At 46.8% G+C, this 26,729-nt stretch overlaps 1 protein-coding gene across 3 annotated transcripts in view; it reads right to left on the bottom strand.

The window, feature by feature from the left end:
* CADM2 (cell adhesion molecule 2) overlaps positions 1-26,729 on the bottom strand; it is an 864,141-nt gene that overhangs the window by 411,034 nt on the left and 426,378 nt on the right. For 2 of the 3 annotated variants that reach the window (XM_054973275.1, XM_054973277.1), the window contains exon 2: positions 9,395-9,421. The exons of the other annotated variant lie outside the window; for it this stretch is intronic. In XM_054973275.1, the coding sequence (XP_054829250.1) occupies positions 9,395-9,421 (27 nt within the window). The remainder of the gene's footprint in view (positions 1-9,394; positions 9,422-26,729) is intronic. 3 annotated transcript variants of the gene reach the window in all.

Below are 26,729 nucleotides of genomic sequence, written 5' to 3'. Positions count from 1 at the left end.
TGCCTGGCCACCAGGCCTCCAAGGCCAGAAGGTGGGTCATGTTGGCAGCTGCCACATAACCAAATGACCCAGCAACAGTCTGCAAATAAAACCCTCCAGCAAGACATGATGGCATACGCGGAGGCCTTACACACACAAACATACACCCTGGTGGGTCAGAGACACCAACATACATGAACCAGATGGGGACATCATGGCATTGGGGCCAATGCCGTTGTCCACATCTCGTGAGGTGCACAGGCTGTTGCTGCACAATCACACCAGCTAGACATGGAGCATTGGACATTTAGGTAAATGGGATAGATAGGTTTCTCAATAGACAGGTGCATAGCTGTATGGGATAGGTGTATAGGATAGAGGGATACATGGATACATTGAATACCTGTATTGGATTGACAGGAGAGACAGATATAATGTACAGGCATATTAGGGAGACATGTGGATTGCATAAACATCTGTGTTATCCCATCATTAGAAAGTTGGAAGGAAAGAACCAAGTGTTGGAGGTGGGGCCTGCCCCTAACATGTTCTAGCAGAGGCTCATGTGCTGGCCGTCGAGGTGGTGGAGGATGCCTTCCCCCCTGTTGTGGGGGAAGCATTGGTTCCCCTAGGAAAGGGAATTGTGGGCAGACAGGTAGGTGCCCATGTGGGGAGCTGTGGGCTGCCCCACGCATCACCCATCAGCCTGCTTTCATAGATATGGCAGTCTGTTTAGGACACCCTACAGAAGATGGCAGTTCCACAGAATCCACACCACTCAGAGACAGCTTACCTGTGAAGGCAGTACAGGCAGGCTGCCACCAGCATCATCCACCTTCCTGCCTTCGCAGAAAGGATGGGAGTCGTGGGACCCATTCCCCCCTGCTCAGAGGGGACAGCAGATGCCATGGAATGGGAGGCACCATGCTGGACAACCATATGTGCAACAGCTCCTGAGCTGCCCCTCATGCCCAAAAGCAGCAGCAGCAGCAGCAGCAGACAGCACCCACTTTCCTGCCTTCACAGAAAGGGTGGGAGTTGTGGGAACCATTCTCCCCTGCTCAGAGGGGTAAACAGGTGACATGCAACGTGTTGTGCAAACATATGGGCAACAGCTCCTGAGTTGCCCTTTGTGCCTAAAAGCAGCAGCAGCAGACAGTACACACCTTCCTGCCATCACAGAAAGGGTGGGAGGGACCCATTCCCCCTGCTCAGAGGGGACAGCAAGTGCCATGGAATGGGGGGCACCATATGGCACAACCGTATCAGCAACAGCTTTTGAGCTGCCTCTCGTGCCCAAAAGTGGTGGCAGTTGACATGACCCACCTTCCTGCCTTCGCAGAAAGGACGGGATGGGCAGGACAGGAGAGGTTGTTGAGAAGGGTCATATTGGTTCCATCCACAGAGGGTGAGGTTGAAAAAGGGACCATCTGGGAACTTGTCAGGGAGAGGACACGATGGGTAGGACAAGTCGTGGGGAATGGTTATTTGGGCACCATCCAGAGAGGTTGAAAGAGGGACTGGGACCTTGTCAGGGACAGGGGGACAAATGGTTACTGGCCACATTGAGGAGCAGGACTGGGAAGACCCCTTCATTGGTGAGCCATGAGCCGAGAAACCCACTGAGTTGTGGGGCAGCGGTGGCAGTTGACATGACCCACCTTCCTGCCTTCACAAAAAGGATGGGATGGGCAGGATAGGAGAGGTTGGGAGGCATCTGAGTGGTTCCAGAGAGAGAGAGGTTGAAAGAGGGAACGTCAGGGAACTTGTCAGGGAGACAGGGACAAAGGGCTACTGGCCGCATTGTGGAGCAGGACCGGGAAAGCACCTTCATTTGCGAGCCACAAACCGAGAAACCCACTGAGTTGCAAGACATCAGCGGCAGATGACACGACCCACCTTCCTGCCTTCGCGGGACCCATCTCCCCCTACTCAGAGGGGACATAAGGCGCCATGGATTTGGGGCACCATGCGGTACCATACAACCACATGCGCAACAGCAGCTGAGCTGCCCCTCGTGGCCAAAAGCAGCGGCAGCTGACAGCATCCACCTTCCTGCCTTTGCGGAAAGGATGGGATGGGCAGGACAGGAGAGGTCATTGGGAAGGGTTGTATTGGTTGAGGGAGAGATTGAAAGAGGGAACGTCCAGGACCTTGTCAGGGAAAGGAGGACAAAGGGTTGTTACCAGCCGCATTGCAGAGCAGGACCAGGAAGGCCCAAAGGTGGGGGCAGTACCATAGTAGTTCCTTGTGCCCCAAAGCAGTGGCAGCTGACATCACCCACCTTCCTACCTTCCTGGAAAGAATGGGATGAGCAGGACAGGAGAGGTTGTTGGGAAGGGCCATAGTGGTTCCATCCAGAGGGGGTGAGGTTGAAAGAGGGACCGGGAACTTGTCTGGGAGAGGAGGACCAAGGGTTACGAGGTGTGGAAGCAGCCCCGAGAACTGAGGGGGGCTAGAGCCCGCTGCAGAGGAGTTTGGCCTAGAACCACAGTAGACTTGGGGTGCCTCAGAGCCCAGATAGGTCCAGGTCCACGGAGGGATACCCAAGTAGGTTGATGTTGACACTGACAGTCAACATGTCCACCAGGTCTGGGTGCAGTTGTGCGAGGCAGGGACGGAGGAGGTCTCCCAGGTGGGAGAATACCTGCTCACTCTGCATGCTGGTGGGAGAGCAGGACAGGATGTTGGTTGCCACAATGGACAGGTCCGGCCATACGGCAGATTTACTCACCCAATACTCCAACTGGTTGGAATGGGGGGGGCTCCGTGGGCTCTGCAAGGTACTCTCGCACCATAGCCCTCGCCAAGTCCTCCACTGCAAGAGACATGCCCATTGTGCTGCGGCCAACCACACAGCCCACCAACGAGGCCCAGAGATCAAGTGGGGCCATTTGGGTGGGTCTCTCTTGGCATGGCTCTCTTCCTATCTCCTCCCCTCCTCCTCCCCCTCCTGTTCCTTCTCCACCACATGCCCCTCGCCCCTGACCTGTTCCCTCTGTCCAGCCTTCTCTTTCTGGAAACGGAGCACTGTTGTGCAGAGCTCCTTTTTCCAGAGCTGCGTGGCGATGCTGCCCTTGATCCGGGGGTCACAGAGGGAGGCCATTTGGTACGGCATCTCGTGGGGCAGAGGATGCAAGCGCTCGGCTATGCATGCCTGCATCCTCCTCACAAAGTCCCTGACCCTGAGGAGCAGCTCTTCCTCATGCTCGAGCTCCTTGGCCAGGAACTGGTCGAGCCCGTAGATCAGGGGGATGACCTGACCCAAGCTGGTCTCGTATGAGCACAAGAGCTTGGTGGCCTCCTTAAAGCTTTGTGGCCTCTACGCTGGGCTTCCCTTGAGCCTGATCTGGCGATTACAGCTGGTGCAGAATGAGGTGCTGGTTATCACCAGAACACCAATATGGAAACACATAACACCAGTGTTATGCCAGCTGCATTGGTTGCCGGTGGAGTACCGAATCAGGTTCAAGTTTCTGGTATTAACCTATAAAGCCCTAAGTGGACTGGGACCATCGTATCTGCGGGACTGCCTCTCCTCATATAAGCCCCAGAGGACCCTTCGCTCAAGCAATAAACATCTGTTAAAGATCCCTGGCCCTAGGGAGGCCCGCCTGGCATTGACCCAGGCCAGGGCTGTTTCAGCCCTGGCCCCAGCCTGGTGGAACGCTCTGTCTTGCGAGACCAGGGCCCGGCAGGACTTGTTGGCATTTCACCGGGCCTGTAAGACAGAGCTGTTCTGCCAGGCATATGGTTGATGATAGGCGGTGCCCCCCTCTTTGGTGAGGGTGTTAAAATCTTATGCCCTCCTGCCCAATGTTGCCTCTTGTCCTTCACATAGTTGCTGTAAAATGCTTACGTGCTGCCATGCTCTTTGTTTTTATATTTATTTATTTATTTTATTTTATTTTATTACATTTTTAGACCGCCCTCCCCGTCAGACGGGCTCAGGGCGGTTTGACAACAAATTAAAAACAGTAAAAACATTGGTTGTTGGGGGTTTTCCAGGCTGTATTGCCGTGGTCTTGGCATTGTAGTTCCTGACGTTTCGCCAGCAGCTGTGGCTGGCATCTTCAAAACATTGTAAAAACATTGTAAAAACATTAAAACATCGTATAAAAACCCATTAAAATTGGCAGGTGTAGAATATTAAATATTAAAATGCAGCATTGTCCTGCATGGGTGGTGGAGGGTCTTCAGTGGTATGGCCAGCGAGAGGACAGCCTAGCCCCCACCAAATGCCCGGTGGAACATCTCCGTCTTGCAGGCCCGGCGGAAAGATAACAAATCCTGCCGGGCCTTAGTTTCCTCAGACAGAGAGTTCCACCAGGTTGGAGCCAGAACTGAGAAGGCCCTGGCTCTGGTAGAGGCCAGGCGGACCTCCCTGGGGCCAGGGACCATCAGCAAGTTCTTAGTGGTTGATCGAAGCGACCTCCGGGGAACATATGGGGAGAGGCGGTCCCGAAGGTATGCTGGGCCCAGTCCGCATAGGGCTTTATAGGTCAACACCAAAACCTTGAACCGGACCCGGTACTCAACCGGTAACCAGTGCAGCTGACGGAGGATAGGTGTTACATGAGCCATAACTGGTGCTCCGGCAACCACCCATGCAGCTGCATTCTGAACCAGCTGCAGTTTCCGGATCAAGCCCAAGGGAAACCCTGCGTAGAGTGAGTTGCAGTAGTCTAATCTGGAGGTGACCGTTGCCTGGATCACTGTTGTGAGGTCATGGGTCAATAGGTATATATAGTTTATATAGTTGTGTTTATATAGTTGTAGTATACATTTTAACTGAATGACATGTATTATTTATGCTTTTAATGGTGATGTGTTTAGTTGTGTGGTGTATTTTAAGTCTGTTGTGATCTGCCCTGAGCCCACTTGTTTGGGGAGGGCGGACTATAAATTGAAGAAATTAAATTAAATTAAAGGGTATCAGCATCTGGGACATCTGGGCAAGGACCCTCCATTCTGTGGAGCTGAGGTTCAGCTCCTCTCCCCTCCTCAGAACGTCCGTAGATGAAAGGATGTCCTGCAACAGGCCCTTCTGCTCCACCAGATGACATATCGTGTTGTAGGTGGAGTTCCAGCGGGTGGGCAGGTCCTGAAAGAGTTGGTGCTCGGGGTGTTCCCTCTCCCTCTGCCTCTGGAACAGCTCACAGGAAGAGTTGATGCTGCTGGAGAAGTGGGAAGCAATGTGCCGGCAACTGTCCAGCAGATTACACGTCCACAAGGTTCCTGCATCCCAGCTGTCCCTTGGCTTGCTCCCCAGTCCGAGCACAGCCCTCATCACCAGGTGCAGCTTGTGTGCCGTGCACACCAGGCCCGGGAGGGATGCCTCTTTCAGGGCTGCCAACATGATGCTTCCCATGTCCGTCACCATGAAGCCACGGAAAAACTCTTTCCCCCGGTTGTCCTCTCCCTCAGAGCCTCCTTTACAGTGGTGGCGATGTTCTTCCCAGTACGGACATCGTCCATCCCCCTGGTCTAGAGAAGATCTACCCTGTAGCTTGGTGTCAAGCATGGCACCTTTTTCCAGGTGCCAGTTCTTGGCCTGGGGTGGTGGAGGTCTTATAGTTGTCACCAGTGGGCAGTGATGGCAAGGCAGCCATGATGGCAGCCGCTCCAGAGGTCTGCCGTGAAGTGTGCTGTACGTCCTTTGGTAGACGACAGCTAGCTGAGCACCAGTCACATAGACTGGTAGAGGGCAGGCAGGACTCAAAGCCCAACAGTGTGCCGTGATGGCATGGAGAACTATGGGGCAAAGTACTGAAGACGTTTTTGGAAGTCCATGCCCTCCATGATGGATAGGGGGAATCTTTGCAATTGTCTCTGACATGACATGAATGCCCGCCTCCTGAGACCTTGACCTCACCCTTTTCAACAGCATTATCCCCGACCCCAATGGAACAACCAAGGGTGGCCTGCCTGATTGGGGCAAGGCTTCTTGTTTGGGGTGGATTCCCATGACCCTCCCACTGATCCTGACTCAGAGGAACTGTTAGCCCTCTGTCTCCCCCTGCCGGATGTTTTGCTGGCTGAGAATGGAGACCAAAAGCTTAGGTGGCGCGTCTTCAGGTGCCTAGTCAGGACTGTTGATGACAGGTGTTTCGGGTCCTTGCCCCTGCGCACCAGGCCATCACAGACATGGCACCGCACCACACGGGGTCATTCAGAATGGCCTGAAAGTGCCTCCATACGGAGAGTTGAAACTGTGGCCCACTAACTGTTCCAGGGGAAGGAGGACAAAGGGTTACTGACTGCGCTGTGTTGGCAATGGAAGATGGAGTGAGGGGTGGACTGCAGGCAGGGACAGCACCAGGAGTATGGGATGGGGACAGGATGGATGTTTCATCGAACCCCAACCATTCCTCCACAGATCCCTCACCCTCTTTCTTCTCAAACAGTTTAAAGAGTTCCTCTTCCCCCGGTGGCAAGAGCTCTTCGGCCTCCTCCACAGCCCCCACAGCTGCATCTTGAGGAGCAAGAGGTTCTGCTGTCCCTGAGCCCCACCCAGTACTGCTTCCCGCGTGGTGACCAGGACAATCTTTGCACTTCCCCCCACGACCACCCTTGGCCCCCGCCCGAAGCCTCATTGTGCCAGCCAACAGGAATTAAGGAGGAATGAGAAGGATAGAACACTGTGAGCCCTCAAACGAGATGCCCACTGAGCTTGGCCCCAGGGTCTGGCAGCAGCCCTGGAACCAGAGGGAGGGGCTAGACTCCTAGCCCAGCACTCCCAGAAACCTGACCGGATCAGTCACTGATACTTCTAATAATCAGGGAGAGCCCTCAGCCGAGGTGCCCACTGAGCTTGGCCCCATGTCCTGGCAGGAGCCCTGGAACCAGAGAGAGGGGGTAGAGCCCTAGCCCAGCACTCCCCAAAACCTGACCAGATCAGGCACTGATAATAATAATAATCAGTAGGATCCCTCAGCCGAGGTGCCCACTGAGCTTGGCCCCAGGGCATGGCAGCAGCCCTGGAACCAGAGGGGATAGATCCCTATCCCGTCACACACACAAAAAATCCCAGCTCCAATGCACTCTCTCTGTCTCTCTCCCAAAAGTCTAGCAACAGCTCTGTCCCACTTCACTGCCTGCTGAAACTGAAAGCCAGCCTTGGAGCACAGTTCCTTTTATAACCAGAGGTCCCATAGAGCAACACAGGAGGTCTGTGGTTGGCAGCTGGAACTGCCTAACAGGGCTTGCAGGGATGAGATTGGAGTTCCCATGGCCACACAACACCCCCCTCCCTGCCCCCGGTGTCTGCTCCCATGTAACCAATTGTAACCAATTTGGAGCTCAACATTTGGAAGGAAGATCTGCCCATCAAGCTTAGTTGGGCTTAGATTGGAGTTTCCATAGCGACAGAAGGAGTGCAGACAGAGTTCAGGCAGTCCCTGCCTCCGTTGCCAAGGGAATTGATTGAAGGGCCTTACTATCTGACTTCACGAACAGCAGACGAACACAATGAACGAGGCTTGCGATGACCACTTGTTCGTCTAGAATGGTGTCTCATGAACAGCTTTTTCGGGAACCGCCGATCGGGCTGTTCGTGGCTTTTTTGTGTTCATAATGCTGTTCGTGCCCATGTCTAATCATGACTATCACATCATCTCCTGGGAAAATCAGGGCAGCAATGCCTTCTCATTAGTGACGTCAGTTATTTTAAAAAGCCAGATGTGGTATTTATCAGTACATGCAGCCTCAGTTCACTTAATTGTATTACCAGCTGAGAAGTAATTCACACACTGTGAATTCACATGCTGGGAGTTCTGTGCTTCCCTGGCATGGAGAAGGGCGGGGTGCTGATTCAGATAGCAACCACAACACAATGATGGCAACATGCTTTTTTGTCTCAGCATCCTTAGGGATGCTTCAGGTCTGAAAAATGGTTTGTGTGTGTGTGGGGGGGGGAGAGACTGGGGCCCCTTCTCCACAAGTGTAATGATGCTAATGCAAATGGGACTGAACATGTGATTCAAAGGCTTTGTAGTGGCCATGTAACCTTTGTAATTTTTGAAATGCCCCCCTCTAGTAATTTTAAAATGAGCAGCAAAACAAGTTGACTTTAAATACAAGAAATGGTGACACCCTCTCAGATACAGTATGCATTTTAAGTCTTTCAGCTGAAGAACGAAGGCAAGGGTGGTTGGTTGGGTGAGAAATGAAGGAGATCTGAGCTTACTAGCCACTCAAGTTCACAAAAAATTAATCAGCCCTTGTTTAAGTTATTATTTAAGTTATTGTTTAAGTTACTGTCCAGTGCAATGTCCACCAATGTCCAGTGCACTGGACATAGGCACTGGTGTAATAATCAAAAATTAACAGACACAGTACATGGGTAGAGAGAGACATGCCCCATTACAGAAAACAGCAAAAGTGCAGCCTAGAATTTTGTAAGGCATTATGATTATTGAAGACCGTAATTTCACTCTAAACTAGAAGGGGGAAAACGGTGAAAAGCCTCTCTGTCTCCACAGATTTCCACTAAGATTTTGTAACCACTTCCTCTTAAAAGAGAGAGGGGGGGAAGCTACTCATATTTCATTTTCATTTCATCTTGGAAGTAAATGACTATGACCAAACGTAAATACCAGAGACCTGTGTCTTGGTCTATAAATTCTAAAGCACACAACCATACATAGGGTTCCTAATCAGCTGACTAAAGTATAATCTCTCTATTCCTTCTTCACACAGACATATATCCCGTCTCGGTTTCTCTCTTACATGCCACCTATTGTTGCCACATCCCCCTCCCCTTCTTTTCACTCCTAGGTTGATATATGAGCTGCTTGTGACAGGAGATTCACAAGTGATTACAATAGATAATTCTTTCACATTATTCCATGAATTAAGGCAAGTGGCCATGTTTCTACATTAGGTTCGTGCTTTTCAATCTTTTTAAATATTTCTACTGGCTTTCAATTTTCCATTATTGTATATTATGTCATTTTTATGCAGATGATTCCCAGATTTATTTATTTATTTTAAATAAGCATTCAGTAAACAGTACAACCCCGTCTGATTAATGTTAAAAACTGAACAGCTCAGGAACTGCAAGATAATACAAAGAAGGTAGATATCATGAACTGGGTCTCTTTTTGCAATCTAATTATAACTTGGCAGCAATCTTCTAGGAACATGAGAAGATGTTAGATTTTGAAACAACATCTGTCATTTAGAAATTCAGAAAAAAATGATTTGTTGTTTTTAAGACACAGTAAATAACTTTATTACACAATTCTAAAATTGAGGGGGGTGCATTTGAGGCATCAAGTTTTGCAACAAAAGCATGCAAATCCTCTAAATGTATGCAAATTTATTTAATTTACATAATTAATTGCAATTACAGTAGGATGACTACTGCAAAACCATGCAGCATAAATCATCAAGAATTAAAGTAGAAACTCACCTTTAACTTTGCTCTTTGTAGCAGCCACTGGGACCAAGGAAAAGATTGCAAGAGGAGAAGAGAACAAATATAAATTAATCAGAAGCTCTGACTAGAATTCAGAGAAAGTTTTACCATTGTTTCTAAACTAACCAAAAAAATTCTAATATCTGAGCTGTATGTATTAGCCAACTTAGGGTTGCCAGTCCCCCGCTGGGGGAGAAGGATTCCCTGCTCCCACCCTTCACCCCCTGTCCCCGCTTACCTGGCCAGCGGGAGAGGCACGGGCCTCAAGGGCACGCTCCCGGGTGGTGCAGCGCACTGCTGTTGGCCTGAAACAACCTGGAATGGCCAGGATTGGGCCACTGCAGCGTGGGGGTGTATTCCTTCATGCAGCAGCAGCCAGTTCCAGGCCAATTTGGGCCAGATTCATACAAATTTGGGCCTACTTTGGCCCAATTCAGGCCCGAAATGGCCCAGATTGGGCCACTGCTGGGTGGGGGAGTGCTCCCCCACACCACAGTGGCCCGTTCCAGGCTGATTGGCCCAATTTAGTCTGAACTGGGCCTAAATTGGGCCCCCCGTGGAGCACAGGAACACTCCCAGGGCAGCCACAGCCTGCGTGAGGACATCACTTCCTGAAAGTGACATTATTGTACAGGTCCAGGGGCATGCGCGTGCAACCCAAAAGATAGGTGCTGGGGCCCCCACCTCCCACCAGGAATACAGGGGGACATGGCAACCCTAAGCCAACATGATTTTCCTGACCTATAATATGCCGGGTCCTGCAATGCGTTTTTTGTTGCATATGACAAAGTTCTTGGAAAACAGATGAATAACAGAAATGTTTGTCAGTAAGAAGAGCAAAAATAATTTACAATTACATATAAATAATACTTGTGACAAAATCTGCACAATCTAAGAACTATCATGCTTCAATACTAGTTCCATCCTGAACTGAAATAAATATATTTGGTTTACTAAGAACAATCCATTAAGCAGAAGCTTACTACACCAATATAAAAGTGTATACAGATCAGTAAGTTTTTGAATTTTTGACTGGAACATCTGCATATATCCAGGTAGAATTTATATGACTCCCTTGTAATTACAGCTTTTTATTCCGCAAAACAATAAGAATACATGAATAATTTACAAAGGTCAAGATAGAATACATTCTCTAACCATAGCTCCTCCTCTCCCGGTTTGCATAAATCAACCCACTATGTCATATCACTTGACCCTAAAATTGCACAACGTAGATACTTAGCTGAAGCATTTTTTAAAAGTGGTGTTTTTGTTAATGGAAAGCCCAACAGATCTATCACACAGAATATAAATGTCCCAAGAAGAAAAATTAAAAACATTGTGTATTTTTAAATAAATTTACTCATCTGGATTGATCATGATGATTATACAAAGAACACATGTTCATTAGCTCTGTTCTCATAATTCTTCATGCTTCTATGGTGATGTAAGACACTACAAGACACAGGCTCTTATAAATATCTGCCATTTTTTCTCCTTTATACATCAGCCCCCCCTCTGGGGGTTCTTTCCTGTCTATCTGAGGGTCCATAAGTAGCACTGCTCTGGGCTTGTTCTGTTAATTCTTTTTTAATCTCTATTTTAAGCCATGCAAGCAGATTTACTTTAGCAGATCCAAGTCCTGTGCCTTTCCTCCCTCAACCCTCAGAGATGCTTGAGTAGAAGCAGATGCTGGTGAGTTGGGTAGTTCCTAGTCACACAACAAGCCTGCCTTGCTGGTAAAGCTGCAAGGCCTGCTTTAGCCACCATGTTCGCTGGGGGAGGTCTTCACGCCAAAGTTTAGAGGCAAAAATGAAACCAAAGGCAATGGCAATTCCCCTATTTCAGGCCTCTTCCCCTCCACTTAGAATAGGATAGCCTTACCAGATCCAGATGGCTGATGTGGTCCCGGTTAGCAGACCATCCGTGCAGAGCTTGAGGGAAGGGATGCTGTCTGTTTGCCTCTTCCCTGCTCCATGCTGGGCTGCTGCGGGCTCAGCCGCCTCTCCTGATAGTATGGAGGTGGGGAGGGGGGTTGCCTGTTGGCTAGTGCCCTCATTGGGAACCCATGCTGTACTGAAGATTTAGTTTTCACTAGCACCATTGGCTTCTCTGCCCTCCAGTGATCTGTTGGAGGGCTGGTCTGAAGTCCATGGATCTGTTTAAGATCTCTGCTTTCTCATTTTTAAGTGTTTATGCGGGTCTATATTTATATTTATGGTAATTGTTGTAAGATATGTGATATATGCTAATTAGATTTTATAATATTTATATTTGTACTATTTTAACTGAAGTTTTAACTTGTATAATTCTTAACAAATAACGGAATGTCTCATTTTACTAGTTTAAAGCTGGTCGTGAACCGAAATAAATAAATAAAGATAAAGAAGTCCATGGATCTAGGCAGCGCCATTGGCTCAGATGCTCCATGCCGCTTTCCCAGAGACTCAGGAAGAAGAAGAGGAGGGACCACCAACCCTGCTCTTCCCTAGAGCCAGTCTCCAATCCTTTCTCCTAGAAGGTTGCTGGGATCACTTTTAAGAGCATGGTCAGAGCCATCCTGATAGTTGGCAGGACTAGAAAATCTAGAGACACCGGGAATGAGCCCCTCAACTCCGGGATCAAGAGTGTCAGTTGACCCTGCTTCAGAGTGGAGGAGCTACGTTCCCAGTAGTACGGATTGCTCAACTCCTCGGACCACTGGAGAAAATATGTATTTGAAAGGTCTTAAATATACGCAAGTTCTAGTCTGAAAGAAAATTTCTTTAAAATGATGTATCAGTGGTATATGTGTAACCCCCAGAGTCAAGAGGACCAGGTTCAATGTTTATCTATTCAAAATATAAATGCAATTTATTTAAACACAACTATGAAACATTCCCAAATTTATCAATACTGGATCAGTAACCAGTGACCCCAGAGCAAAGTCCTGCTCACAATCTCTGGGTAAAGTACGCAGACAGTTCTGTGGATTTGGCCAGAGGCTATGCCTGGAAATATCCAAAAGGCCTTACCACAGCAGCACTCTGTTTGTGAAGATGCTGTCTGAACCCTGAGCTTGCTTGTTGCCCTAGGAGCACTTCCCCTTTTCTCCTAGCAAGATGAAGTGGGGCAGCTCTGTACTAGGGTGCTGGTCTCAAAGAGTCAATGAGTTCAGCTGCCAGCAATTCCTGTTCTTTGCTCTTCCTTGCTTCTTGAGCTCTTGTCAGTTACTGCAGTTCTCCCAAGGAGACGGGTTCAGCTATTCCAGCTAGCAGATTCAGCTCTGTGATCTTCTAAGCTCCAAAGCTTGGAAACAAACTTTGCCTTCCAAAAAGCAGCAGCTTCAGCTCCTCTTTCTCTAGTATTTCCAGCTAGCCTAGTCCTGTATAACACCACTCCTTAGTCATGGTGACCTCTTTTTTATAAGCATGCCTCATGGGCCTTTGCTAAAAATGCAAATTAAACAGCCTTAGGTACAGCTCAGTTATCCGTTAAGTCTGGTCTATGTATCTGCAGTCTATTAATCAGGTCTAGGTCCTAGGCCCCAAACCTTTTTTCAAGTACAGGCTTACATATGTCATCGGATAAATTAGCTAAAATGTATAAAAATGTTTCAAATAGATGTTGGAGATATTGGAACAACAGGAGGGGTCATTTTATCACTCATAGTAAAGCCAAAACAATCTGGATACAAATATATTTAATTATTCAGAAGATTTTGAAGACCAATACACAAATGAACCCAGAGGCTTTTTTTTTGGTGGGGACTAATAGATAGTTAGAAACTAGTCACGGTACCTTGTTTCTATATATGAAAATGGCAGTAAGATTGTTATGTGCTCAAAAATGGGAAGTTACAACATTACCTACAATAGAAGAATGACTGGTGAAGATGATGGAGCTTGCAGAGATGGCCAAATTCACTTCCTTGATTAGGGAAAAGACATTATCTAAATTTATTGTTACCTGGAAACCCCTTATAGACTTTATATGAGAAATTGAAAGAAATGAACTGATGATTTGTGCTTTTGAAGATTAAGAGGCAAACAAAAAAGGGAAATGTATTGTCGAAGGCTTTCACGGCCGGAGAACGATGGTTGTTGTGGGTTTTCCGGGCTGTATTGCCGTGGTCTTGGCATTGTAGTTCCTGACGTTTCGCCAGCAGCTGTGGCTGGCATCTTCAGAGGTGTAGCACCAAAAGACAGTGCTACACCTCTTTTGGTGCTACACCTCTGAACATGCCAGCCACAGCTGCTGGCGAAACGTCAGGAACTACAATGCCAAGACCACGGCAATACAGCCCGGAAAACCCACAACAACCAAAAAAGGGAAAGAGGAGAAGTATTTGTTTAAGGTAAATTTAGAGTAAGTGTATAATATGTAATGACTATATATCTTTCACAGAGAAAACTGGATATTCTTATATCTTTCTTTCTATCAGTGTTTCTTTTTTTCTTTTTAATTTTACTTCTTTAGCTTTTTAATACTCTGTTTAAAAATTCTTGATGAAATTCTTAATAAAAGAAAAGTTAACAGAGCAGCCAAATTAGCTATTTTTTCTGTGAAGCAAACTGATTTTCATGCTCTTCCCCCATGAAGTACTGTTACACATTTATAGTGCATTCCTAAGCAGAGTTCCTCCAGTCTAAGCCTTTTGGAATCAATGAGCTTAGATTGGAGGAACTCTTCTTAGGATTTCACTACTAGATCAGCTTCATCAGATTAAAACAACTATTTGTGGGACCAGCTCCAGGCCTGAGGTGCTTGGGTAGGCAACCTCAGGCCTTGAGCTAGCACAGTGAGTGGAGAAAAACAGGACACAACTTTACTGGTTACTGTGACAGTGCCGTTGGCTCGGTGTGGGTCATGGTGGATCCTTGCACCAGCATTTATGCCAGTGACTGGTATACCTACATGTAATTTCATCTTAAATATAGAACTGAGTAACACTGCAATCCTAAGAATACTTTCCTAGGTGAAAATCTGAGTAGACTTCAGTAGACCTACTTGGAATAACACTTAGTAGACCTGCTTAGGATCACACTGCATATAGCTGAAAACTATATGAATGGTTGATATATTTATTGGATGGGGGGGAAAGATGATTGAGAGCATGCGTTGAATATGGTTCCGTTTGAGGCAGTTTCCATCAATACCTAAGATTCTGTGACTTATTTAATAACAAGCTTCAGCCAATCAATATCTCAGCATGTTTCTCAATGTAAAACATTCAAGCCTTCAGGACAGGAAAGACTACAAATGTTTTTCATTTGTATTTCAGTTTCAAAAGGTATTATTATTTATGTTTCTATCACAATATGTTTTTACTACCCTATTGCATTACTGAATACAACAACTGTTGATAGTGTTGACTTAAACTGTGTAATCTGCCTTCAGCCTCAGAAAGGAGGGCTGTAAATAATATAAATAAGTTGCCCAAATTGTTTATTATGTTCATTTATGGAAGAGATATTTTTGCTCTTTGTTTTTTTTGTTTGTTCATTTGTTTTTGGTAAAACAGAAAGTTCAGGTGGTCTTCTTCGAATAAGGCATGAAATATAATGCCTATTAATGTAACAGTAGTAAAAAAAAGTGTTGACTTAAACTGTGTAATCTGCCTTCAGCTTCAGAAATGTTCAGATCGCAGAAATTTGAAAGCAAGCAGAAATCTGACACAGAGCTGAAATCACTGCAGAAACATGGCATATTAAACAATGCAGAAATTACCCAAGAGCATGTAACAGACATACATGGTATCATAGTCTACAGTTCCTATCCATTTACCAAATCTTTCTGAACCGGCCCACCCATCTGTGTAAAAAAGCTCTTCTGAATATTCAGTTTTACATAGTTTGCAGAAAACTGAAAGAATGGGAACTTTCCTGACCTCCTCAGGCAGAATGGGAACTTTCCTGACCTCCTGAGGCAGGCTCTTGCATAAAATGCGGGCCATGACAGAGAATGCATATGTACTGCAGTTGTTGGTTTTACCTATTCATCAGGTTATACATGTATGACACATATTGTATGACACTGTTTGCATACAAATGACATACTGCTCTTGCATATAGATTTTTTTAAAAAATGTTATTAAATGTGTCCATATTCACACATTTTGTATATGCACACTGAATACATCTAGAGGGGGATCAGCATTATTCTCTCTCTTCAGAAGACCAGCTGGCTTTTGGGAAAAAGAATGCCCATTGAACTGTTAGTGGCTGTTGGTGTATGATAAGCATCCAAAGCAATATTTCCAAGCCCTTCCAAATCTTTGTTCTGTAAATCAAAGCTGTCAGGGGGGAGTGGACTGGGAGGCTGAAACAGCCACTTTCAGGAAGTGATGTCATGTGGGTCACAGGCCACCTTGGGAGAGCTCCCACACTACCCAGGGGGCTGAATTGGGCTGCTGCAGCACACAGGAGCACACTGTGCCACTGAGGAGCATGTTGCACCACCTGGGAGCATGCCCTGGGAGGAGCGTTCCCCCCATTAGCCATGTAAGCAGGGGAACAGGGTGGAGGGTGGGAGTGGGAGATCCCCTACCACCACCACCCCCCAGCAGGGGACTGGCATCCCTACCAGGATCAGAATGATGCAGTTGAAACAAGACCTACAGGTATAAACCCAGCACTGGCTGCCTGTTGGCCTTTTTTTTTTTTAAAGAACATTTCTTTTCCCTAAACCGGACAGATATATTATACAACTTGAATAGCTCGGTGGGAGAGCATCTGCTCTGTGTACAGAAGGCACCAGACCCTGGCATCTCTATAAAGGAAGAGATAGTAGATGATGTGAAAATGGGCTTTGGATTAATATTTTACATTACTAAAATGAGCAGACATACAGATTCCCCAGTGTATTGAATGAGGAAGCTTATGTATAAAGCTAGAAAGTCTCTGCATACACAGGAATTGGATGTACCATCACTGCAAGAAACTTCACATATTGGAATACATAAGATTTTTGAAGTACTTGTTATGAACTATATCATTTATTTTATTAAACAAGACCTCTCATTATTTGCTTTGTTAATACTGTAGAAATATTCACTATGCAGTTAAAACAAACTCCGTGTAATGTGTAGTTAAAACAAACTCCATGTATAAGACCCTATTTTCCCTTTGCCAGCATGACATTCACAGTAGAGGACTGAATCAATTCTTCCACAGTACAAGAGCAGCTATTCATTCATTTAAAGGGGTGGTGGTGGAGCAGAGACTCAGAATAGTTGCCTAAAAATGCAGATGAATGAATTAGTGTTGACAGCTCTAACTTGTTTCTTGGCAACTCTGACAGGATGTGGCATTTCCCCATTCTTCTAACCTCGAACATGATTTTGAAGTAAACGAAACCACACAGAAACATCAAAATCCATTACAAAAGAACACACAATGAAAATATTAATAGGTGCTATTTAACTTAGTTCATTATTTTAGACCGAAGTATCATTCTAAAATGCCATCTTGTTGAATTCTATCAGGAAAAAAAATATGTGCTCAGGGAGAAAAAACAAATATATAAAAAGGCAGAATTTGGGGTGGGGAGACTTGAATATGGGAATAAGGCCAAAATACAGCTATTTGTAGCAATCTGCAGCTGTGAACATATGCTCTGTGGTATTTAATTAGATGCACATTTGCCATCTAGTAGTCATACATTAAATTATACTCGCCTGTTCTTGTCATACCCATGATTTGAATTGGGATAAGTTTGGGCCCTATCTGGAATATTATACATTCCCCATGTTAATAAATAGATTCACATGAAAATGCCTTTTTTTTCAAGTGCAAATTACCTATTTATGACTGAGGGTAGCTTTTGATCATATGTCTGCACAGCAAAGCCCTAAAAAGGAAGTGGGTATTTGGATTAACATCTACTGATTTATGAATTATTTAGTGAGGGAATGCCAAACAAAACAAAACACTTCACTTGCTGGTGGAAGACAACACTAGAGCGAGATCCCCTAGGGAGGGAGTTCCAAAGTTTCAGTGCCACAGCTGAGAAGATCCTTTCTTGGTTGCCAATTTGCCACCCATCTAGTTTGAGACGGTGGGGGGCAATGAAAGCAGGGCCTCTGAAGATTACTGGAAAGGTCAGGTAGGTTCATATGGGAGTAGGCAGTCCTTCAGGGATGCAGGCCCCAAGCCATGTCTGCATGTGAATGTGCTGACAAGTTGCAATTAATGTATGGTGACCCAGCAAGGGGCTGTCAAGGCAAGTGAGAAGCTGCAGTGGTTTGCTACTGCCTTCCTCTATAGAGTCTTCCTTGGTGGTCACCCATTCAGATGTCGACCCTGCTTAGTGTCAGGTCCAGTATATATCTTAACTATACTGACTCCATTTTCTAATGCTTTTAGTGTTTAAGTATTTTCTCCTCAGGTGCACCAGTTCCCAGGCAGCATTCCCACCAGAGGAGACTGTTTTGTCTAACACCGTTCCACCAGGCATTGGCCTTGAAGGAGAGCAGCTTCCCAGGACTGAAAGATGTTGTTTTGAGAACTGTGGGGGGAGGCTGTTCCAGATGGGTATTGTTACTCTGTATCCTATGCTTGCTCTTCATTGGTAACAATGATCATGTACCATCCTGAGTCTCCTATTCAGGACAGTGGACTATAATGGACCTTTTCTGCAATAAATCTTCCTTTGCCAGACATTGGACTTATTCTTGCTTCTAAAGGGAATCTTGCAGAGAGTACCTTATCTAGCCACAGTCTGACATTTTGTTACCAATCATGTCTGAGTCGGGCCCAGCGGAATCCAAGGTTGTCCCGGACAGGGATCCTTTGTTTGATCCGTATGCGTCTCCCGACAATCAACCGGTGCAAACCCAAGACTCCCAGGAGCTGGGAGCAACCGGGAACGGAACCGGAGCCTCCACTTCTACCCTGCCTCTCATCGACTTCAGTACTCGGAACGAGACCGAAAGCAACCTCGGGGCAAGGCCGAAAGCAACCGCTCTCCCCTTGAGCTCGGTACCCACCCCGTCGGAGTGGGGAGCCAGACCCCGAGAAACCAGAGAGCGCTGGGCAGGTGGACTCCATCCACGATTCTCGATGGACGGGCGCCGAAGCCTAGAAACCGTCCCGGAACTAGATAGCAGCCAACCATGGCGATATTGGAACAGGACGTTTGAGCAGATGGAGGGGAACACGTCTCGCCGCGGCACCCTGAGTTGGGATTATTCCGAACTTGCTCCGTGGAAAGAGCCAACGGAAGTCCCTGAACAAAGTTGGGAGCAGATACAAGGTCGCACCTATGCGGTAGATACCAGCATCTCGGCCGTGACGGGTATGGCCAAGGGAATTCTAGCCGCGAGGTCGCGAATAGTCCAAGGGGACCCTCCTCCGTGGGGCCCTTTCTCCCCGGTGAGTGCAGCGAATGAAGGTTCCCTGAGCGAACAACCAGGGCCAAGTCGAATGCAACAACTAGAAGCTAAGCTGATGGATATGGAAGAAAGTTTAGCTCACGCCATTCATTTAATTTCCTCAATGGGGGCAGGAGAAAGACTGTCTCCTGAAGAGATGGCGATACAGATAGCTACCCTTCAAAGTGTCATCTCCTATCCGATGGAGGAAGTTCAGCAGCGGTCGTCACCTACAGGCGAGGGGGGCACCTATCCTGGCGAATCGGGAGAACAACCCAAGGAACTTCCCACACAGCGGGAAACTCCACCGAGAAGGGATGACCCGGTTGTGCCACCCGGCGAGACTCCCATCGAACCTCCTATCACGGGAGGGGATGTGCCGCCAGACGAGACCCCCGTTGAGAGGCCTACGGAAGGGGAGGAAAAGCCAAGTGATACACCGGTGATACCCCCCCATACTTCCCCTATAACGGTCCGGCCGGACCAAGCGGGAGCACCCGCGGCCCCATCCGGGGAGGGAGCCCCTGGTCAACCGCGCGAAACTGTTCCCGTCGGGCAACCTCCGGGAGATGGTCTACCAGCGCCAAAAGGCCAGCCGATACTTCCCAGAACAACAACGCCTGGAGGGGCAAGCCCGCGCGGCCTTCCACCCATTCGGCCTTCGCCGCTGCGGCCCCTTCCGCTTCGACCACAACTAACCCCGCCGCTGCAGCCGATACACTTGCCACTGGAACAGCCCGTAAGACCACCTCCGAACCAACCGATGGGGCCTACACCACTACGACCCCACCAACCCACCCCTCCGCGGCCGATCATTACTCCGCCGCACCGACCTCAACCGCAAGCACCTCAACCGCTACGGCCAGCACCTCCGGCATTGCCACCAGCCAGACCGAGATTGCAGCCGCCTGCCCGACCCAGACTGCCGCCACCAGCCCAGCCGAGAGCACCACCGCCAGCCCAGCCGAGGCCGCTACCCCCGGCTCAACCGGTGATGCCGCCGCCAGCGCAACCAGCACCGCCAGCACAACCGGGTCCCCCCATACCTCAAGTGCCATTGATGCTTCCGGCGGACTTCTACCCAGCACCGGCTCCGAGGCAAGACCTCCCAATGGGTTGGGTGAAACTGGACGCCACTTTTGATGGGGATCCCTCCAAACTGGGCTTTTTTCTAGTGCAAGTCGTGCAATTCTTCAACCGGTGGGGACACCTCTTCGGCAGCGAGGCCAGCCAAATTGAACATCTCGGCTCCCGCTTACAAGGGAAAGCAGCGGACTGGTACGTAGGACTATATAATATCGGGGCCCCAGAACTCGATACTCTCCAGGGGTTGGTAGATGCTATTAGAGCACAATATGAAGACCCCTTAGAGGAAACCAGGGCCCGAACAGAACTGCAGGCCATTAAGCAGGGCAGCATGTCAGCGAGAGACTATATCACAAAATTCCGACAACTGGCTGCCAAGTGCCCCAGGTGTGAGGAGTCCACAAAAATTATTCTGTTCAAACAAGGACTTAATCCGAGACTTTTGGACAGAGCCCTCATGCAAGACAATCCCCCTACGCTGTTAGGTTGGATTCAACTTGTTTGCGAAGTGGAGAATCGCATTTTAGAAGTCCGTTTGGTTGAGCAACAACAACAAACGGGACAAAGAAGACCATTGACCTTACAAAAGGGAGCTCGGGGAGCTGGCTACGCCACCCGTGGAGCGAGAGATGCTAGATGGCAACAAGGGCTGTGTTTGCAATGCGGACAGGCTGGTCACTTTGCAGCACAATGCCCCTACCGGCCTGTGCAAAGACCTCCGCTTCAATTACGGCGTCCAACCCTTGCTCCGTTCCCTACGCTCCAACGCCCGACTCCAGCTCCACGAGCAAACAGAGGCCGCGGCGCTTCCCAAAGGCCGGCCTCAGAAAGAGGGCTGGAAGCGGAAGAAGTTATGGAATACGATCCCGCTTCCCCATCTGCAGAAGTCAATCCAGAAAGTCCCCAGTCGGGAAACGAAATGGATCTGTCGTAAAAGGGCCCAAACGACAGATCCGCCCCAAGCCCGTCCCTGCACGGAACCGGCCACCTGGGTCCATTTTATTCATGCCAGTGACTCTAATCAACCCAGAGAGAAAAATGCACATTCGGGTGCAAGCTCTTATTGACTCGGGTTGCTCAAGAGATATCATAGCCCCAGCTCTAGTCAATGGACTGGTCTTACCAACTCGGGATTTACAAAATCCAGTAATTTTTGAACAAATGGATGGTACCAACATGAATCCGGTCACAACTGAAACCATCCCGGTGATCACAGGCATGGGACAACATTGGGAAAAGAGGTCCTTTGTCATCAGCTCTACTGCCAAGTACCCGCTAATTCTAGGCAGCAAATGGCTATGTGATCACAATCCCTACATAGACTGGGCTCAAGGATGTATTACCTTCAATCATGCCAACTGTAAAATTCACCGTTGGAATCAAAACTGGGGCGAAGACCCAACTTGCAAAGAAAAGGCCCTCCTCACCCAAGAAGAAGTCAACCAAATACCCGAACCGTACTGGCCTTTTCTAAATGCTTTCTCGGAGGAGGAAGCTGATACTCTACCCCCGCACCGACGAACGGACTGTGCGGTGGAAATTTTACCCGGAGCCTCATTGCCTAAAGGACGACTCTATCCCATGAGTCTCCATGAACGTGAAGAACTCCGGAAATTCATCGACACCAACCTCCAACGAGGGTTCATCCGCCCAGCCTCTAGCTCCCACGCCGCTCCAGTTCTCTTCGTGAAAAAGAAGGATGGGGGACTCAGACTGTGCACGGATTTCCGAGGACTAAATGCAGTGTCCACCAACAACGCCTATCCTATACCGCTCATCCGAGACCTTCTCAACGTCGTGGCCCAAGGTAAGATCTTTACGAAATTAGATCTAAAAGATGCCTACTTCCACGTTCGTATAAAGGCAGGGGATGAGTGGAAAACCGCGTTTAATACGCCCCTCGGACAATATGAATACTTAGTTATGCCTTTTGGATTGACGGGAGCCCCGTCTGTATTCATGTCCATGATAAACGAAGTTTTACATGAATTTCTGTACAAAGGGGTGGTGGTGTACCTTGATGATGTTTTAATTTATTCTGACACCGAGGAAGAACATGTTCAAATGGTACAAAAGGTCCTGGCTACCTTAATGAAGAATAAACTGCCCATCAAATTGTCCAAATGTGAATTCCATAAAACCGAACTCACTTACCTTGGGTACTGTATCTCACAAGAGGGGTTGAAAATGGATCCAGCCAAAATACAGGCGATCCAGGATTGGCAAACACCCACCACCCGCAAAGAACTGCAATCCTTCCTGGGTTTTGCCAACTTCTATAGAGACTTCATAGCAAATTTCGCCCAAATCACACTCCCCTTAACAGAATTGCTGAAAACCAAAGATAAAGGGGACCAAGCCAGAAAACCCTCTGCTAAACTACAATGGACCCCCGATTGCCAAACGGCCTTCGAATGCCTTAAAAAGCAATTTGTAACGGAACCCATCCTCTCCCACCCCAACGAACAGTCCCCCTTCATAGTACAGGTCGACGCCAGCGATACGGCGATAGGGGGGGTTTTGCTGCAGAAGGGGGAGGATGGGAAATTGCGGCCTTGTGCATTCTTGTCTAGAAAGTTCTCAGAGGCAGAAAGGAATTGGAATGTGTGGGAGAAGGAGGCCTTTGCAGTGAAAGCAGCTCTCACAAACTGGAGGCACTGGCTGGAGGGGGCGAGATACCCTTTTGAGGTCTGGACAGATCATAAAAATTTGGAGGCCCTCCGAAGCCCAAGCAGACTAAATGCTAAGCAATTGCGGTGGGCGGAATTCTTTTCCAAGTTCAACTTCACCCTCAATTATCTCCCGGGCAAAACTAACTTTTTGGCGGACGCCCTGTCGCGCATGCCCCAACATAAGAGCAAACGGGCGGAGACTGTCGACACGGTCTTCTCGCCTAAGCAACTTGGGGGCGTGGTGACTACTCGCAGCCGTGCTAAGCAGCCCCTCCCGGCCGACCAAGAATGGAAATCGAAACTTAAAACTGAAGTGGAGAAGGAGGGGAATAAAGCTCCGCGAAACAAACTAACCCAATCCCCACAGGGGGATTGGCTCGCGGGGAGCAAGTTTTATGTCCCGGACAGCCTTAAGCTGGAAGTCTTGCAACGCTGTCATGATGCTCCCACTGCTGGACATTATGGGTACCTGAAAACTTTACACCTAGTTCAAAGACAATTCTGGTGGCCGGGCATGCGCAAAGACATTTCCCAATACGTTAGTTCCTGCCCTATTTGCCTCAGCACAAAAACCAGGAAAGGGAAACCTCTGGGTCTCCTGCAACCATTGGAAACGCCGAATAGGCCCTGGGAAGTAATCTCCATGGACTTTATCACTGATCTACCTCTTTCAAAAGGACATAATTGTATTTTAGTTGTGGTAGATCTGTTCTCCAAACAAGCCCATTTTATCCCCTGTACTGCTATACCCTCCGCTCGAAAACTAGCGGATCTGTTTCTAAAACACATCGTAAAATTACATTCTTTTCCGTCCAAGGTGATTTCGGATCGCGGCGGACAGTTCGTTGCCAACTTCTGGCGGGAGCTTTTGAAAATGTTGAATATTGAACAAGGTATCAGTTCAAGCCACCACCCACAAACCGACGGGCAATCCGAAAAAACAAACCAAATATTAGAACAGTTCCTTCGTTGCTACATCAATTTTCAACAAGATAACTGGGTGGACCTTCTCCCTCTAGCCGAATTCTCCTATAACAACAGTGTACACGCTTCAACGGGAGAAGCCCCCTTCAAAATTGTATACGGGACTCACTTCAATCCCTTCCCATTGGACGCACCCCCTCTCCATTCCTCTAATTTGCCAGATGTATCCTCATGGTGGGGGGAGGCGGTGCAGCAATGGACTATCATTAAGAAACACCTTGAAAAAGCCAAACTGGATTACAAAAAGTACGCAGATCGCCATCGTGTGGCCGAATGGGAATTACAACCAGGAGACCATGTGTATATTTCCACAAAGAACCTAAAGCTAGCTCAGACAAGCCGCAAACTCGCTCTGAAATTCTTAGGACCTTTTCCTGTGCGCAAGGTAATAAATAAAGTGACTGTTGCTGTAACATTGCCCAAGAACCTTCGCCATGTGCATGATACGTTCCATGTCAGCCTTTTGAAGAAAGCTCCCACAGACAACAAATGGCATATCAAAGCTCCACCCATTCCAACTTTAATTGACGACCAAATACACTATGAGGTACAACAAATTCTGGACTCTAAAATCAAGAGAAATCAGCTTTTTTACCTCATTAGGTGGAAGGACTTTGATTCTGGTTACGATGAATGGGTGAACTCTGCACATGTTCATGCTCCTAGATTAACCAAAGCTTTTCATACCCGCTACCCATATAAACCAGGGGGGGATCTATTTTAAGGGGGGCAGAAATGTCAGGTCCAGTATATATCTTAACTATACTGACTCCATTTTCTAATGCTTTTAGTGTTTAAGTATTTTCTCCTCAGGTGCACCAGTTCCCAGGCAGCATTCCCACCAGAGGAGACTGTTTTGTCTAACACCGTTCCACCAGGCATTGGCCTTGAAGGAGAGCAGCTTCCCAGGACTGAAAGATGTTGTTTTGAGAACTGTGGGGGGAGGCTGTTCCAGATGGGTATTGTTACTCTGTATCCTATGCTTGCTCTTCATTGGTAACAATGATCATGTACCATCCTGAGTCTCCTATTCAGGACAGTGGACTATAATGGACCTTTTCTGCAATAAATCTTCCTTTGCCAGACATTGGACTTATTCTTGCTTCTAAAGGGAATCTTGCAGAGAGTACCTTATCTAGCCACAGTCTGACACTTAGCATTCTATTTCTTTTTTTTTTTGAAAAATTTTTTATTGGGTTAGAACATTTTTATTTTTACATTACAGTCAATTTTCCCCTAATTTTTCGTTTCTAACCCCCTCCCTTTCCCCCCCTTTTGTTGACTTCCAACAGCTTTCCCACCCTCTGTCCCTTTTCCCTTACTTCTATTAAATTCCTCTGTCTAAAACAGATATACATTCTCCATTATATTAAGCAGTACATCTTTAACTCCTTTACTTATTATACACCCAAACTATACGTCTTTAGATAAACAATTTATCCCATTTTCCAGTTTTGAATATTTCTATATAAACCTATATATCATAAACCATAAAAATTTCCCACATTTAAATCAAACAATTTGATTTGTTTTCTATATATTACTCATTTCAACTTTTTATGGTAATTCTATATAACTCCTCGCATAATCAATCAATTTAACTCTTCTGTACATTCAGTTTGGTGCATATAAATCTTATCAAAGAAAGAAAATATTGTTATTTACTCAATCCTCATGTTTAAACCTTATCATTAATTATTCTCTATCAATGTTCTATCAGTTAACCTATACATATCTATATATATCTCAATCAATTAATCTAACTGCTTATAAATTCACATTTCTCTTCCTCCCCCGGTAAAGTCACCCCTCTCTTTTATACTTTTATTATACTTCAGTAGTTCTCAAACTGCCACAGTTTTCCTCCCACCTCCCATTTCTTCTCCAGATATTGTTTCAGCTTCTCCCAGTCTGTGTTAAACTGCCCTGAGTCCAGATCTCTCAGTTTTCTTGTCATCTTATCCATTTCAGCCATATACAGCAATTTGTAGATCCAATCTTCAATAGTTGGCACTTCTTGTACTTTCCATTTCTGCGCGTACAAAAGTCTAGCTGCTGCAGTCATATAAAAAATCAACGTCCTATGATGGGCTGGAATTCCCTCCATTCCCAAGTTTAGCAGCAGGAGTTCTGGGTTCTTATTTATTTGAAACTGTAAAATTTCACTCATTTCTCTTATTATTTCCCCCCAGAACTGCCTAGCTACCTCACACGACCACCACATATGATAGAGGGAGCCCTCATGTTTCTTACATTTCCAGCATTTATTAGAAGTATTCAAGTTCCCTAGCGCAATCTTCTTTGGTGTCATGTACCAACGATAGATCATTTTGAAAATGTTCTCTTTAATATTAATACATGTCGTTGTCTTCATTGTAGTTTTCCACAAGTATTCCCATGCCTCCATTGTTATTTCTTTATTGAAATTTATAGCCCATTTCACCATCTGTGTTTTAACTATCTCATCCTCAGTATACCATTTCAACAGTACTTGGTATACCTTGGATATTCTTTTCTTGTCTTCTTTAAGAAGGGTCTGCTCTAGTTCCGAGTTCTCTGTTCGTATGCCCCCTTTTGCAAAGTCCGAGTTGTATAAGTCTCTAATCTGTCTATACTGGAACCAATCATAGTTAGGTGATAGTTCCTCTTGCGTCTTTATTCTAAGTTTAGATACTTCAATCTTAGTTATTTCTTTGTACGTTAAACATTGTTGTTCATTATCCACAGCTCTCGGATCTATCACCTCATATGGAACCACCCACAAGGGGGTTCCTTCTTGTAGGTAAGTTCTGTACTTCTTCCAGATTGTATATAGACTTCTCCTTACAAAACGATGCAGGAACATCGAGTTGACCTTTACTTTGTCATGCCATAGGTATGCGTGCCATCCAAAAATTTTTTTATATCCCTCTAGGGCTAATAGTTTCTTATTCTTTAATGTCATCCACTCTTTTAGCCAAACTAGGCAGATTGCATCATGGTAAAGTCTCAGATTGGGCAGTTGCATTCCGCCTCTCTCCTTTGCATCTTGTAGAACTTTTACTTTCACTCGAGGCTTCTTGCCTGCCCAAACAAAATCTGATATTTTCCTCTGCCATTTTTCAAATTGTTTAGAGTCTCTGATGATTGGTATTGTCTGTAACAAAAACATTACTCTTGGTAACACATTCATCTTAACTGCTGCAATCCTGCCCAACCATGACAAATTCAGTCTATTCCATTTGATCAAGTCTCT

The sequence above is a fragment of the Eublepharis macularius genome, chromosome 3 (assembly GCF_028583425.1).
Source record: "Eublepharis macularius isolate TG4126 chromosome 3, MPM_Emac_v1.0, whole genome shotgun sequence".
Lineage (NCBI taxonomy): Eukaryota > Metazoa > Chordata > Lepidosauria > Squamata > Eublepharidae > Eublepharis > Eublepharis macularius.
Note: the sequence above shows the minus strand (reverse complement) of the source record. Positions and strands in the feature narration are given on the sequence as shown.